This window comes from Esox lucius, chromosome 5 (genome assembly GCF_011004845.1).
Source record: "Esox lucius isolate fEsoLuc1 chromosome 5, fEsoLuc1.pri, whole genome shotgun sequence".
In the NCBI taxonomy this organism is placed as follows: domain Eukaryota; kingdom Metazoa; phylum Chordata; class Actinopteri; order Esociformes; family Esocidae; genus Esox; species Esox lucius.
Window position 1 is genome coordinate 18,543,610 of NC_047573.1, and position 15,974 is coordinate 18,559,583.

General features: G+C 42.7%; 3 protein-coding genes across 3 annotated transcripts; 1 reads left to right on the forward strand and 2 right to left on the reverse strand.

Moving 5' to 3' along the window:
* Positions 1 to 1,033: 1,033 nt before the first annotated feature.
* Positions 1,034 to 8,216, reverse strand: tmem235b (transmembrane protein 235b). The gene is made up of 4 exons (XM_010864007.2): positions 8,039 to 8,216; positions 7,690 to 7,755; positions 7,378 to 7,515; positions 1,034 to 1,287 (listed from the first exon to the last, which is right to left on the reverse strand). The coding sequence occupies exons 1-4, from the start codon at positions 8,214 to 8,216 to the stop codon at positions 1,082 to 1,084; spliced, it is 588 nt and encodes a 195-aa protein (XP_010862309.2). The 3' UTR covers positions 1,034 to 1,081.
* Positions 8,217 to 8,679: 463 nt separating this feature from the next.
* Positions 8,680 to 10,909, reverse strand: birc5a (baculoviral IAP repeat containing 5a). The gene is made up of 4 exons (XM_010906038.4): positions 10,705 to 10,909; positions 9,892 to 10,001; positions 9,207 to 9,324; positions 8,680 to 8,913 (listed from the first exon to the last, which is right to left on the reverse strand). The coding sequence occupies exons 1-4, from the start codon at positions 10,810 to 10,812 to the stop codon at positions 8,821 to 8,823; spliced, it is 429 nt and encodes a 142-aa protein (XP_010904340.1). The 5' UTR covers positions 10,813 to 10,909; the 3' UTR covers positions 8,680 to 8,820.
* Positions 10,910 to 11,010: 101 nt separating this feature from the next.
* Positions 11,011 to 15,953, forward strand: faap100 (FA core complex associated protein 100). The gene is made up of 8 exons (XM_010864009.4): positions 11,011 to 11,345; positions 12,441 to 12,562; positions 12,661 to 13,628; positions 13,705 to 13,861; positions 14,022 to 15,000; positions 15,154 to 15,261; positions 15,359 to 15,445; positions 15,611 to 15,953. The coding sequence occupies exons 1-8, from the start codon at positions 11,190 to 11,192 to the stop codon at positions 15,740 to 15,742; spliced, it is 2,709 nt and encodes a 902-aa protein (XP_010862311.2). The 5' UTR covers positions 11,011 to 11,189; the 3' UTR covers positions 15,743 to 15,953.
* The last annotated feature ends 21 nt before the right edge of the window (positions 15,954 to 15,974 follow it).

Sequence of the window (15,974 nt, forward strand, 5' to 3'; positions counted from 1 at the left end):
CACTGTTCTGTGAGCAATATGTTTGGACAACTGAATTGCAATGATATCGCTATTTAATTATAATAAATTGTGATACATATACAATCATAAATACATGTCCTATCGACACCTCTGCGTCATGACAATACTGCATCATAAAGCCCCCTGACAATTCTCGGCCCTTCATTAAACACTGAATGTTGGCTCGTCCTGAATGACCTTTAAGGCTGATAGGAGTGAATCCAGGCCTTTGTCTTTCTCTTCCTTTGTGCAGACGGATGTTGTGGTTTCCACAGTAGTGGTGAAAAGGGTGGAGGAATAGTTTTTGCTTCCGGAATCATCAAGGGTATGCTGACACCTACTGACATGTCTTCCTCATTTCTCCGAAGCACTTTAAGATCGATCCATGTAAAGGAAAAAGAGCCCTTCAAACTGGAATTTCCCACTGCAGTTAACAGTGATTTGCGGTCGAGGCCCAATAGTTCTTCCATTTTTTATTTCTATAGGACCATTTACATTACATTTTAGTCATTTGCCCAGTGACCTTATCCGGAGTGACTTACAGTAGTCAGTGTATACATTTCCGACCCCAAGCCATTTGGAATTATACCGCCCATGTCAAATGTAGTGACTTATGCAAACACAAGATGGCACTAAATTTGAGCAGTTACACCCATAGTCAGTCACACGCTTTTGTAAGACATTAGAACATGGTATTTTATATGACAATTATACAGTAGTAATGTAATTAATCAACCAATATCAAACAGTTTTCTGCTTTTAACAGCTGTTTTTCTGGCTATAAGTGTACATTTAGACCACTCCATGCAACATTATTGCTCTAAAATTTTATTTTGCTATGATGCTATATTTGTTAATTTTGGATCATTTTAATTTAGATCGTAAATAGTTCATTATAGATACAGTAACAGTATTCATTACTACCAATACATAAAATAAGAAAACAATGCATTCGAAATTTACAAAATAATACAGTGGGATTAAAGAGCAGAACAATGAAGCAATTTTCAAATGTACAATGAAGTTTCGGGGCCAGTTCTTGTGGGCCTCTGTAGATCCTGGCCTCTGGGTTAGGTAGAAACTAAAGGATGATGGGGTGGGCAGCCAGCAGCAGCAGAAGGCCAGAGAGGACCTCTAGGCAGAAAGAGAGCCAGGCCAGGCCAAGGGACCAGCCGAATGATGTGCTGACCTGGGCCAGGCGCTCAGCCCCAACCAGCCTCTCAGTCTCAGCCAGAGCCTGCTGGGAGTAGTTGATGTACAGGCTCACACCAGAGAGGGTCAGGACACCTAACACAATAGACAAACACCATAATACACACACACACACATACATTACAGGCCAAACGTTTTCTTTATTTTCATTACTATTTAAATTGTAAATTCTCACTGAAGGCATCAAAACTATGAATGAACACATATGGAATTATGTACTTAACCAAAGTGTGAAATAACTGAAAACATGTCTTATATTTTAGATTGATACACAGCCGACAGCCCTATTGGACAACTGCTAGAATTCATATTATGGCAAGAACCAATCAGCTAAGTAAAGAAAAACGAGTGGCCATCATTACTTTTACAAATAAAGGTCAGTCAGTCTGGAAAATTGCGAAAACTTTGAATGTGTCTCCAAGTGCAGTTGCAAAAACCATCAAGCGCTACAACGAAACTGGCTCACATGAGGACCGCCCCAGGAAAGGAAGACCAAGAGTCACCTCTGCTGCTGAGGATAAGTTCATCCGAGTCACCAGCCTCAGAAATCGCAGGTTAACAGCAGCTCAGATTAGAGACAGATCAGTTGAATGCCACACAGAGTTCTAGTAGCAGACACATCTCTAGAACAACTGTTAAGAGGAGACTGCGCGAATCAGGCCTTCATGGTCAAGTAGCTGCTAGAAAACCACTGCTAAGGAGAGGTAACAAGCAGAAGAGATTTGTTTGGGCCAAGAAATACAAGGAATGGACATTAGACCAGTGGAAATCTGTGCTTTGGTCTGATGCGTCCAAATTTGAGATCTTTGGTTCCAACCGCCGTGTCTTTGTGCGACGCAGAAAAGGTGAACGGATGGATTCTACATGCCTGGTTCCCACCATGAAGCATGGAGGAGGATGTGTGATGGTGTGGGGGTGCTTTGCTGGTGATACTGTTGGGGATTTATTCAAAATTGAAGGCATACTGAACCAGCATGGCTACCACAGCATCCTGCAGCGACATGTCATCCAATCCGGTTTGCGTTTAGTTGGACCATCATTTATTTTTCAACAGGATGACCCCAAACAAACCTCCAGAATGTGTAAGGGCTATTTGACCAAAAAGGAGAGTGATGGAGTGCTGCGCCAGATGACCTGGTCTCCACAGTCACCGGACCTGAACCCAATCGAGATGGTTTGGGGAGAGCAGGACCGCAGAGTGAATGCAAAAGGGCCAACAAGTGCTAAGCATCTCTGGGAACTCTGAAGACTGTTGGAAAACCATTTCAGGTGACTACCTCTTGAAGCTCATCAAGAGAATGCCAAGAGTGTGCAAAGCAGTAATCAGAGCAAAGAGTGGCTACTTTGAAGAAACTATAATACAAGACGTTTTCAGTTATTTCACAGTTTTGTGTTGAGTACATAATTCCACATATGTTCATTCATAGTTTTGATGCCTTCAGTGAGAATCTACAATGTAAATGTTCATGAAAATAAAGGAAACGCATTGAATGAGAATGTGTGTCGAAACTTTTGGCCTGTACTGTACACACAGTTATTTCTGTAAATTTGTGTTTTACACATGAACCCCTCTAAAAATAACCACTAAACCTAGTTTTTTTTTATTTTACTTTGGTCCTAATTACTACAGCAAAAGAAACAGAAATAAAAAAATTCTGTCTTTGCTTGATGCTTGATGTAGTTCGCGCTCACTTTTTGAAGGGTGCCAGGAAACCCAGGGAAACAAACACTTAAAAATATGAGTAACACATTGCTAATATACCAGATGTGCACACAATGAGTTGTAGAGACAAGATAAAACATTCTGGTTCATGTAACTACAAAGTAGCCTGTGTACACATTTAGGCATAACATCGTTTCTTAGAGAGCACTTAACAGGATCCCCACAGAGGCAACAGGGGCCACAGCCACTTAGTATTTAACATATAAAAGCATAAGATCAAAAGGACACCAAGCAAAGAGAAAGCTTTTTCATGTATTATTTTGTTTTATCTCTAATGTACTCTTGGAAGATTAGCCTCATGGTGAGATATTAATACAGCAACAGAAAATTTATGAAACCCACATATCACAATGGGAGAATGATAGAAACAATAAGTACTGTAGATGACAAAGCCCTTTACATTGCCATGGATAAAGCTCATGTCTCTGGTTCGGGTGTCTTCCAACAGCCAGACTACCAAATAACCATATATTGCTGACAGGGGGCAAGATGAGCATCATTTTCATTTTCACTATATTACCCAAGAGTGTCATGTGCTGAGAGAGAAAGTAGCGTAAGGGGTGTCTGTGTGTTGTCATAGCCAAAACATTCAGGGATAATGCCTTTGGCCTAAAAAGGAAGAGTTGGAAATGTGATATTATTCGTGTTTTATACAGTGCCAGTCAAAAGTTTGGACACACCTACTCATTCAAGGCCATTTCTTTTGTTTAACTATTTTCCATGTTGTAGAATTATAGTCAAACTATTATTCCAAATGTATTATCAAAACTATTAAATACATATGGAATCATGTGGCAACTAAAAGTGTTGGATGATGTGTCACTGCAAAATCCTTGAAACCTTCATGTTTGCAGAGAACTGCAAGGTGTTGTCCAGGTTCTTGCCAAGGTTCTTTGTAAAGTAAAGATGTCAACTGTGACGAACAAGTCTTTGAGCAGACATCCCTCATTCCAGAAGAAAGCAGATCTGTCTTGTCCAGATCGAGCTTAACCCATCTTAAACTGGACTGGTTAGAGTTGAGGAGATTGTTCTGATATAGACTTGGTCAGAGCTCGGTCAGAGTTTGGTCAGAGCTTGCTCAAGTGTTTTGAGGAAAAAAAGACAAGATACCATTTGTTGTTTTTAACGTCAAAGGCATCAATTGTTGTTTTCTTGCGGGTGTAAACACTGGCCATTTTCAAGTCTGAGGGGATGCAGTCAGTGTTCAGGAATGAGCTGATCAAGAGCGTGAGGAATGTTGAAAGATCTCTAGAGATGTTTAGGAGAAAGGTGGCTGTCAAAGGGGCAGGTTGCCGTGTGACTGGATATAGATGAAGGCTTTGCATTTAGTGAGAATGGGGGAAGAGTATCAATCAATCAAATTTACATATGAAGCCCTTTTTACAACAGCAGTTGTCACAAAGTGCTTTTACAAAACACCCAGCCTGAAACCCCAAGTAGCAAACAACAAGTGTTGAATTTCAGTGGCTAGGAAAAACTCCCTAAGAAGGCCGAAATTTAGGAAGAAACCTAAAAAGGAACCAGGCTCCGAGGGGTGACAAGTCGTCTTCTGGCTGTGCCTGGTGAATTTTAAGAGTACAAGTTGTAATAATAAAAAAATGCCTGTGGGCTGAGTCCAGAGTCTATTAAACCAAATCCAGGTCAGAAACATGACCAGATGGACAAGGACACGGACAACCCAGGGAGGGCGGGACGGCGACGACGACGACACATCAACAGGACTTTCAAGCATGGTACTCCGGAGGTGTGGGTCAAGACCTCATATCCTCTTAAGTTTAAACAGGGCAGGAGACAGGAAACATTTAGAAGCAATTATAACATATATAATTAGAAATTGTACTTTATGTGATGATTTCATAGATACAAATCAAGCTCAATACAGGATACCTATTTTGTTAGTCAAGGACTAGGCTTAATCAGTGTTTGCAAAACCAGCCCTATTCGTTTGGGAATATGACATTACTTTTTATTACTGGGTGTGTAGTTATTCTAACGTCTATCTGAATACAAATGCACTGAATGAAACTATTTGTCTGTCCACACAGACAAAATTCGCAAGGAGCTAGAAAGTCAAATCTATTTCCAGCCTTAATTCCATTTCACACATTGCCATGTGCTGTCGATTAGGGCTGACACTGGAGGCATGAAGAGATTCGTTTGTTACCTCTATTCTCTTGAATCCCATGGCTTCCTTTAACAAGGTTATTCTAGCTGTGACTGGCAGGGTCATAACCTTGATGGCCAGAGCTGCCGTTGAGAGGGACATGCCATAGAGTTAGAATTAGTAGAATCTATCCATGTCCCACTTATTTTAATTATATGAGTTGCTCATGGGTCAGGAGTCTGAGCACTAGCCAGGTCGGAGCCGCCACGTTGGTTGTGTAATCAGTAAACAACACTGTAACTGGATGACCTTTAGATTAAAGAATGAGCTGCAGAATCCTGTTAAGTACAGTCCATTGACAATGAGTAGGATAACACTTTCCAAGGTGCTTTCCAATTAATTCCCATTTCACTCTGGGTACATACAGTACCATGGACTGGCCACACAATAGAGCCTTTGCAACTCTAACTCCAAGTGCCTTTATGCAGATTATAAAGGATGTACTGTATGGCTGAGGAGGTTGTCCGTAACTGGATTGGTGATCAATAGACTAAACAGCGGTGCCATTAAGTCATCTATGGTTGGTTGCATCCTAGGGATTTAGCATTGTAATAGTGGATTCAGTATGCACTGGGTTCATCATCATCTTCTTCAACCCCATCTTCCTCAAACCCCATGTATCTTTTATTTATGTATTTTTATTTAACCAGATAAGATGAATGAGAACAAGTTCTTACTTACTATGACCTGGCTAAAGACAGTACAATTGTGAGACAACCACCCAAGTTATGAATATGTTAAGCACAATCAAAAAGACAAACAAAGACATTATGTACAATGGAGTAAGCAAGAGATCAGTAAGTTATACCATGATACAGAGATTGTGGACAGGTGTCTTTTATACTGATTACAAGTTCAAACAGGTGCCATTAATACAGGTAACGAGTGGAGGACAGTGGAGCCTCTTAAAGAAGTTACAGGTCTGTGAGAGCCAGAAATCTTGCTTGTTGGTAGGTGACCAAATACTTATTTTACTGAGGAATTTACCAATGAATTCATAAAAAAAATCCTACAATGTGATTTTCTGGATTCTTTTCTCCTAATTTTGTCTCTCATAGTTGAAGTGTACCTATGATGAAAATTACATATTTTTAAGTGGGAGAACTTGCACAATTGGTGGCTGACTAAATACTTTTTTGCCCCACTGTAAATCATCACCATATGAGATGAAACATGAATACAAACGAAATAAAGTGCAAAGTTGCTCACCATGTGAGGTGACATAAATACAGAAGATTAAGGCAATTAGCAGGGCAGTGACCAGATAATTTCGAACAAATAAAGGCTGGTGAAAGTGTCAGGTTTTGTCTCTTTCTACTTCCTATTTTACTAGCCATCCCTTCCTCAATCTCCAGCTACAGCTTTTCCCCTTCATTCATAAGGGAGAAATAAACTAATAAACTAACTCCTCATTGTATTTTTAATACATTTAAATGTGGATTTTATTTTAATGTCTTTACAAAATTTGTTATTTTTTCATGTGTATTATTTACAGGACATTACTGTAAAAATATTATCTTGATTAAAAATGTCTTAACTTGCCTGTCTAAATAAAGGCAAACCAAATAAGTAGCTTGCTTTCTAGTCCCTTCAATTTGTCAACTCTGTCTGACCCCAGATAAGTCAATATCCCTCATTTCAGTAGACAATTGAATCCCTGTTATTCCCTGCAATCCCCTTTTCATTATTACTAAGTATGTGAATGAAAGACAGTGTGTGTATGATTGCTACTGCAGTCAATTAAATCTCCAAAGAATAGTAACCCAAAGACTAATATCAGTAATCCATCCACTAAAAGGGAGGCCAACGAAAAATAACATTTAAATTAAGTGCAGAATAGAGATAAACAGCAATCATCTAAATCATTCACATTTCTTCTGCGGTCAAATGAAAACCATAATCGTTCCAGCTCCAGCCATATGAAGCAGTTTAGTCTTACAGATACTTTGAAAATGAGGAAAAGAGACATTATCAAGACCTTTCTAAGTTGTTCCAAGGTGCTTGGCCAGACGTAGTGACAACAAAACCATCAGTCTCTCACTTGTCAAACTACACAATTGTCTAAAATGCCCTTGGCAGCCTCCATTGTAGGATTAAGAAGCACATGAGCCACAATGTCTGGGCTCTAAAGTCCACAGGATATATTAGTCTGGTCCCAGATCTGTTTGTGCTATCAGGTTAATTTCTCGACATTGACAAGGAGTTGGCATGGTCATACTGAAAGGCCCTCTGACCAGATATCCTAAGGATGAACGATGACGATGGACGCCACACTTACTGCTGAGTAGGATAAACGTGGCGGTGCCAGTGAGGAGGGTGGGGCTCCGGACCAGGGAACTGACCAATCCACAGATACCTCCAACCCACAGCAGAACCAGGCTGAGAGGCAGTAGGACCACAATGGCACTGTGCATGTCTAAGGGGAACACCAAACACACACTACGTTTCAACTACAAGAGCACTTCTGCACACCAACACTTGGACACGCAAATACAAGACAGAATCTATTCCGGATTTCCTAATGACAGCTGAAGCCCATCGTGTGTTAAACTACAATGGTTGTCTAGGGGATCACCAATAGGTAACTTACTCAACATGCGCAGCTCAGGTTTAGAGTGGTTGGAGGAGTCAGTCGTAAAGGAATATGCCTTGTGACCTGGAAAGGGGCAATCACAGGAAGATAATAGGTCAGATTCAACTGGGTTCAGTGTGGCTCTTGCAACACCTAGAATTGGGGGTTTACTTCCCGCTGTAGCCACCAGTAAGTGAAGTATCATGTTAGTGTATGGTGCACTGGAAGAAACAGCCTGATAAACGGCATGTATTTCAATGTGGTCTTCTCTGTGACGATTAGAGAATTACTGCTAATGATCTCAGATGAACAGACACCTAAATACAACCTAAAGAACAGGTTTAAATTACAAAATAAAAATGCACACCTTCATATATGATCCATAGTCCAGAATGGGAGTCCACATTCTCTGTGTTGGTCAGGTTGGTTCTGTTCACCTTGATTATGTACCAGTAGTCGGTTCCGATGGCAGTGGCCAGTAACCCAAAGCTGAGGATACTGAAGATGCCTGCAGTGATCACCAGAATACCAAAGGAGAGCTTCATCTTGCCTGGTTGATGTTTAATATTTCCTCCGGAAAAAAGTTACCATATATGGTTTAACGCAGGTATAAAGTACTTCAGAACATAGTGATGTAGTAGAAGCTAACAAATAATTAAAATCCTTTTCACTCAGAGATCACCTTAATTTTCATATAGCCACAAAGGATGCACTATCACCATCTTATGCTGGTTCACCCGTCAATAGCTAAGAACAATGTTGCAAGTTTGAGGCGTGAACATTACTGAAGAGGTTGGATGAGTACAGCCGAGGGATAAAATTATTTCCTGAGCAGCAGCAGGGTAGCAGGCAGCTCCTTTAATTTTATGGCCACCAGACACACAGGTCTCCCTCCCTCCTTCTCCATTTGACAAACAACAACATATATTAGTTGATTTCAGGCTAATATGGACCCTCACTAAGTTTATCAAAATGTTTCTAACAAATAAACACAATAACAAGAGAACATTGGGAAATGAAAACATTTATTAAGAAAAAGGGTTTTCACACAAGGATAAGACAGACAATTATGTACAATAGGCTGCTGCACTATCAGGGATTACGTTTTAAGAACACCGATAATTCCAGTCTCTCCACACGTTGTTCTTTTCACTCTTCATCCTTGGCAGTCTTGATGATCTCTACTCTTGTCCGTTTTGCGGCTTCCTCAAATTTAGTGATGTCCTCTTTGCCTGCCTTCTTCTGCGAGTGGAAAATAAAACATTTCAACTTGGTGTTCTCGTAACCATTTTCCACACACAAAAGGATAAAATATATTTCCCACTCATTGGTGTCTGCATTGGGAACATTCTGACCACAACATCAACTGATACGTTTTACATGCAGTGAAAGATGGAGGATTAACTTTCTCTGAACGAGTAAAAACGACCGAACATTGAGTTTTACTCTGCATCTAGACCCCGCTAGGTGTAGCTGGTGCCCTTGTTCTACACATAATCCAGAAGGAGTACTAGAACTACTCTAGGTCTACTTACAATGTGAAACTTCTGCTTCTCTTTCTGGAGTTTAATGAAGTCTTCCACAGTCAGGTCAGTCACACCCTTTTTTAAGCAGATGAAGTTGCAACTGGGTGAATGGGACTTATGCTCCTTCCTGAAATGAGGGAAATGTTGTCATGAGGAGAGTACATTCGCACTATGTATTGAAACAACAACACATAGATCTTTGTGGTGTAGCAACTGAAGAATTGTTCTCGAAACTAGCTTCAACTCCCAGGACACATTCACAGCGTTAGAGGCTAGACTTGATGGAACTACCCTGTTTTATCAGACCCTAACTAGTAGTGCATTCAGATTTATTAGACCTGAAGCACAAGCGCATAATGTGATTACATGCATTTAACACATAGGTACTAGCCAAAATTATGTTCGTGTTCATGGTTTTGTGCATTTCAAGAATCTTGTTATTAGTGTTTTCAAAAGTACCTTTAATAATAGCCTGTGCCCAACATATTTAAAACACTTAATGTACATAAACTGCCGTTTCCTCATTGGCAAACATTTTTCCTCTTTGGCTCAGCCAGGCCAGTTTGCCTGAAAGACTACTCTCCCAAACATAATGTCTCTCCTCGTGGAATTGGAGCATTGTTTTCTGTGTTGGGGTCATCCAAGGCCTATAAAAGATTATAAATCATCCTTTTTGTATTGTCCTCAAACTCACTCTGGGTCATCCTCTGGCTCCCAACCCTCCAGCTCTTTCAGACAGAAGAAGCACATAGCTATGTCTGGACTGTTTTCTGTTGGGGTATGGATGAATCCAGCTTTTGCCATCTGGAAACCATAACAGATGGTGTAGTTGATTAGAGGAGTGAAACAATTCCATCATAAGCCGCATTAAGCGTAACCAAACGTGCTTCAGTAATAACTGTTGTTTGCTGCTACGCTTAACACCGCAACAAAAGCTGTGAAGGACGCGTTATTTACGACTGGTCGTCTCTACCATTCAATTCAGATTTACTATATATAGTTACATTTGCAGCTTTGTACACACAAAAAATAAGCTATGTGTGTGAAACCTCACCCGTCACTGAAGGCTCATTTATAATCTGTAGTTTTCATAATTGGAGAATTCTTACAACATGATCAAAGATAGCCGCACAGTTGTCTTTAGCGCAGATGTGAGCATTTAGTATACTCTGGAAAGTTGGGTACGTTTCTATTGAAGTACATTCCGTGCGCTAAGGCAATGATGTATTTGCTAATCGAGACTTCGGATTTTTGGTAACTAGGTATCTATCCAAATGATTTGTACATTATTATTACGTATGATTATAACGTATGTAAACCTCATGTATTTCTAATAGGAAGATACCACCCGATATACAAATGATGCCTTCCCTAGCGCAAGTTACATGAACACTTAAAAGTAATTACAGTGCAGCAGTGTTGTAGGTAACCGGGTACATTACATTACCTAGCTTGCTAATTTCAGTTAGCTAGATCATCCAACATTTGTTTGTTATTAGTCACTCACGTTCTCTGGAGTGCAAACGCAGCCCTCTTCGAACGGCCAACCTACGTAGGTTTTCAATCTATTTTCATAAATGTACATTTTTGTATGCTCTTCACCAAAGGCATCCATTATGATTTGAAATAATAATTTAAAATCGGTAAAAACACTAAACTCACAGTAGTACAACTGGACCTAAAGGAAAATGGTTTTGAAATTTTGGCGGAAGTTTGTGTGCGATGTAATGATTGGTGGACTCTTCATTACGTTATGTCTTTCTGTCGTGGTACTTGGGTAATGCAGTTTGAATTCTGATTGGTCAGATAAAAAAACACCCGCGGAGTTTATATCCGTCAACAATAAACTGATGCTTTTCAGTCAAGTTAGCTACGACACAGAAACTATAAGTGTTATAGTTATTATGGAAACGATTAGTTAGTAAATACGAAACTTGAAAGCGTCATATTGCTACTATATTTTTTTCTTGGTTGTGTACACGTTTTCCAGTTATGGCGGCGAGATTTGCTGTTGTTGAGACTTTGGCTGAGTTCGGTTGCCCTTCCCCAAGTACAGCTGCGCAAATTATGTGGTCTGGGGTAGATGTGTTTATTTGTATTGGATATGACGAAGTGTACGTCTTCAACACACAAGAGCGGAAACTGAGGGTAAGGTTTAAAGTCAAATTATTCAGATTGGTCAATATCAGTAGAGTCTGAGAGGTCATAGATTTGCAGTATTCTTGTCCCTGCGCATGTGTGCCAAATGGTGTCACTGAATCAAACCAATCAACTGTTCTGAGATGCTTACCTTGTAAAGAATTTTAACTGTCAAAGTTTGGAAGAAAATCTGCTGAGGCAAACTAGGCTCATGCTCCCTTCGACAGTTCAGGAAAATAAGTGGGCACTGATCTTTCATTGTCAACATTGATGGTTATTAACAAAAAATATTAATCTCTTTAAAAGTATGTGGCAAAATAGTAAGGTTAGATATGATAATTGAATACATACTTTTTTTTGTTCTTTCTCTGTATTGTAGCAGGTTGTTAGTTTAGCCTGCCCACAGCTGACAAGAAAGAGCAGCTGTAGAAACATATGCCTTTTTCCAGGGCCACTGCCACAGACTTTTAAAGAAAAGGGAAACAGAAAGCGTCGCAGTGCTGGATCATAACAAAAGAAAAGCGTAGCTCCTTTTAAAGCCTTCATAATAATCTTTCACATCCCTGTCCGTGACCATACAGCTACCCTGTTTACCGGAAGTCAATAACAAAACCAAAACACAAGGCAGGTCAATTCTTACTGGTACAGTCCGTGGGCTCACGTTGCCTCCCATGTTTTTTTCTCTACCCTGCTCCACCGGTAATGGGTTGCAGGTGTGTTAATTAGGCCCTTGTCCTTCTGGCCCATTCGACCTCCTGGCCAGGAGATGTAGCCAATGAGCCGTGATGTGTCGACCATCGCACACCCACCCTCTCATTCCATCACAGTGTGTGGTGTCCATGTGTGTTTCCATTAAATCTTTCTCTCTCTGATTGATAAATCTAATTTAAACCCGGAGAGACTGAAATTAACAACCAATCAGCCACACAAAAATGCTACCCAAGTCGAGAGTGGTTAAGCAATATGCTATGTATAGTTAGCCATGTATTAATCAACCAGTCAATCTGAATGTGAGGTTTGTACGAGGCACAGGGTGACATATACAATAGAGTAACATCAATATGTGATCATCTTAATGAACAAGAAGAAATCCTGCTTTTCCAGATTGTCCTTCAGTTCCCGAGTCCAGTGGGCCACATAGCTTTTAGTGTGGACAAGCAGCGCCTCTATGCAGTCTGTGACAGTGATAGTGTGTTCTGTATCAGCCTACCATCTCTCCCCTCCAGGTATGAATGTCTTTATTGCAACAACTGATACAGACAACGATGACCCTCCCCGATCCTGTTTGATGGATTTTTTTCCCCCATGTGCTCTTTTCCTCCAGGGCTCCCACTCCCCCGTCCGACCAGTCCCCTGGCCCTGCTCTGTTCCGGGTGTCGTCTGATTTTCTGGCAGTCAGAGAAGTGGGTGTGTGTTCTGTGGTCGAGGTGGGAGGGTCCGAAGGAACTTTGGTGACTGTTTCCCAGCGAGAAGCAGCCTGGTGGTTTACTCTCTATGGAGCCACTAGCTACAGGAAACTGACTCAGTTTAGTCTGCCGGCTGTTTCAGTTGGTCTCCATGACGACTTCAAGGAAAATGGCGGACTTGTCATGCGACCTTCGCTGGCCTGCATTTACAGCGGTGATACACCGCCACAATCATCATCCTCAAAATCAACAACAAAACCATCACTTTCGCCGTCATCCACATCTCTAGGCGTCTTCCATTTATTCCTGGAGCCCCTTCTTTTCAAGCTCCTCTTTGGTGTCGACGCTGCATTTGTCAACTCCCCTGTGATCGTCTGTGGCCTGCCTGATGGGCGTCTCTGCTATTTCCCCTCATGTCTTCCAGGCCAAGCTGGCCCCCGTGTCAAAGTCCTACACAACCTGGAACAGCCAGTTACATTTTTGGGGACCTCGACTGGGACTTATGGGAGTCAGCAGTGTTTTGTGGCAGTTGGCCAATGGGGGAGGGTGGTGCTGGTCCGGATCTGTGAGGGTGGTGCAGGAGAGGGAGGGAAGGTAGCAGGCTTTACTGAGGGGTGTGTTTCCGGGCCTGTGGTTTGCGTGTGCGCAGGCAGGAAGGGCCTGTACTACAGCACCGGCTCGGATCTTTTAGCACTGGATGTCTCAGGGGGGCGAGAGGACGATCTAAGCCCAGGAGAGAGCGTGGTGGTGGGTCATGGGGAGAGGCGAGGCCAGGGTCAGGCCAGGGAGAGACCCAGTGGGTCTGGTTCACTGCAGATTCCTGTCAGCCTGAATGTCTGCAGGGTCATTGCCCTGGCTGGTCCATCTCACAACGCCTCAGGTAAAGGTGCGTGTGTCTGTGTTTTGGCTTGCCTGCTACCTTCATGCGTTTGGTTTGACTGCAGACTGTGTATGTGTCGCAGGAATAGTGCAGCTGTTGGCGTTGTCTCTCCGAGGGAGGCTCCAGCAGTTAACCCTGCCTAACGGTCCAGAGGGAGGAGGCGCGCCCCAGCTCTCCTCATCCCAGGTGGGACAGAGAATCAAGGACCTTCTTGCGGCCGTTGGAGATGTGTGTGAGAGGTGAGGAGGGATCAGAATAACCTTTAATCATTACATTTACACATGTTCAGTAAATACAAGGGTACACTTGACTAGTTTTATTCAAGTTTAATAGTACTTAATGTCAATGTTCATTTAATGTCAATGTTCATTCATGTATGTGCTCTTGTATCTCCCGCAGAGCGTCGTTGTTGAAAAGCACCATTCAGTCCAAAAACAACTCTCTCAGACACCTGAATCAGGTTCTCAATGTCTGCTGCCTACTGCTAGCCAATCAGAGGGCTGGAGAGAATTGTTCTGTCTCTGAGAAGCCAATTAGGTGTCGCATTGTTGCCAAGTGGAGCCGTCTGCTACAGAGAGACTCTCTGATCCTGACCTGTGTCCTGAACAATTCAAGTCCTTATGTACTAGAACGGGGCTGGATACTCTGCGTGCAAGTTGTTCCACTATCCCACCCTCTTCATGAAGGAGGGGAGAACGTCTCTAGAACCTTCTCATTCCCAGTCCAGAAACTAGAGCAGTCTGGGGAGATGGAAGTGTCATTGCCTGTAGCAACAGCAGGGGACACATTTTTTCCTGTCACAGTTAGTTGCTCGCTTACCTACTCCCTGCAAAGCCTTCTCGGGCCTGAGGAGCTAGCCTGCCTCTTGGCCAATGGGGATCTGGTATCTTGTCTGGGATCGGATGGTGGGTGTTTCAGTCTGGCCCTGGATACGCTGACAGTGGATTGGCTGGATGCCCTGCAGGTGACCACAACCACGCCTCCTGATAGCGACACTAAGACCCCCTCCGTTTATCCGATAACCACTTCCATGGATATGGTTGAGGACTTCTTGTGCTCACATAGAAGCAGGGGTTCTAGGAGGGGGGCTGGGGAGGAAGGGAAGGTAGCATCTGAGGATGGTCTGTTTTCAGCAAGCATCAAGGTTTCCACAGAGCTCCTGGGAGCTGCACTAGGACTGGAGGCCGAATGCTCAATGGGCCCCCAGGGGCCAAAGAGCCCTCCTCTGGGTGTCTGTGGCTCTGTTTTACGCTGGCTGCTGTCTCAGGGGCCTGGTGGAGACAACTGGAGGGGCAGAGGGGATAAGGGAGGACAGGAGGGCTCTGTGGTCTACGCTCATTGTCCAGGGGGACACAAGGTCAAACTCGCAGTCAAACAGGTGTGTGGGATACTTAATACATACAGTGGATTCGTTACTGTGTTAATACAGTTTGCCTTGGTTGTTATCATATACAAGTCACTGAGTTCCATTTGAACTTCACTGGGTGTTGTTGTGTTGACCGTTTGGGTGTTGACTGTTTGTTGTGGCCAGGTGTCTGTTGGGGACGGCAGTGTTAAGGAGACGGTGGAGATGCAGGTGGAGTGCTCTTCCATGACAGCCTTGTGCGGACTACACCATGCAGTGTTAAGCCGTGTTCTGGTAAGGAAGCCCAGAATGTGGTGATTAGCGTGTGCGGCTGTCTTCTACACCACCCCCTCCCCACCCCCCCTCCTGACATGCTGTGTGGTTTTGAAAGACTCTGCTCCAGGGTGCAGCTGGCCAACAGGAGACGTCCATGGGAGTCCAGGGACTGGGTTTGAGACAGGCTCTACAGAGGGCACAGGTGAGACCCCTCTTAGAACCAGCATTTGACTTCTCAACAAGATCCATAGTTAGGGTTGAAAGAACAAACGAAAGGACAATCTGTAAGCTTTTCTCTCATCTTCCTCAGTGTGTGTATAACCTCAATTGTTCTTTCTCCTCCTGCTCATCTTCCTCCCCCTCCAAGGCCCTATACGAGCAGCTCCAGGAAGCTCGAATCCCAGAAGCCATTGGATTGGGCTGGACCACAGAACGGACCACCAAGACACTGTTCAGCATTTACCGGGAACTCAGAGACAACCCCCTTCTCATCCTCTGACTCCGGCACCATCCAACGTGGGGTTGTCATCCATAACATCGTCATCCAATAACTTCAACCTTAACCACCCATACATACATTTTCCTAAACCTCATTTTCAATTCACATCTGATAATCATTATCCCATACATGCAATGAAAGACTGTTTGTCTCCCTCTGCTGGTTTGTTATACTAACAGCATTTCTTTATTTGAGTGTGTGTTGAATGGTTAACTGATGTTGGCAGGATTCC

Excerpts from the sequence above, each read along its gene's own strand:
- tmem235b (XM_010864007.2), bottom strand. The coding sequence starts at position 8,216 with ATGAAGCTCTCCTTTGGTATTCTGGTGATCACTGCAGGCATCTTCAGT. Across the intron at positions 7,516-7,689 it reads ACCTGAGCTGCGCATGTTGA|ACATGCACAGTGCCATTGTG; the intron begins GTAAGTTACCTA and ends TGTTCCCCTTAG. Across the intron at positions 1,288-7,377 it reads CACGTTTATCCTACTCAGCA|GTGTCCTGACCCTCTCTGGT; the intron begins GTAAGTGTGGCG and ends CTATTGTGTTAG.
- birc5a (XM_010906038.4), bottom strand. The coding sequence starts at position 10,812 with ATGGATGCCTTTGGTGAAGAGCATACAAAAATGTACATTTATGAAAAT. Across the intron at positions 10,002-10,704 it reads GCGTTTGCACTCCAGAGAAC|ATGGCAAAAGCTGGATTCAT; the intron begins GTGAGTGACTAA and ends TATGGTTTCCAG. Across the intron at positions 9,325-9,891 it reads GAGCCAGAGGATGACCCAGA|GAAGGAGCATAAGTCCCATT; the intron begins GTGAGTTTGAGG and ends CCCTCATTTCAG.
- faap100 (XM_010864009.4), top strand. The coding sequence starts at position 11,190 with ATGGCGGCGAGATTTGCTGTTGTTGAGACTTTGGCTGAGTTCGGTTGC. Across the intron at positions 11,346-12,440 it reads CACAAGAGCGGAAACTGAGG|ATTGTCCTTCAGTTCCCGAG; the intron begins GTAAGGTTTAAA and ends CTGCTTTTCCAG. Across the intron at positions 13,862-14,021 it reads GTTGGAGATGTGTGTGAGAG|AGCGTCGTTGTTGAAAAGCA; the intron begins GTGAGGAGGGAT and ends TATCTCCCGCAG.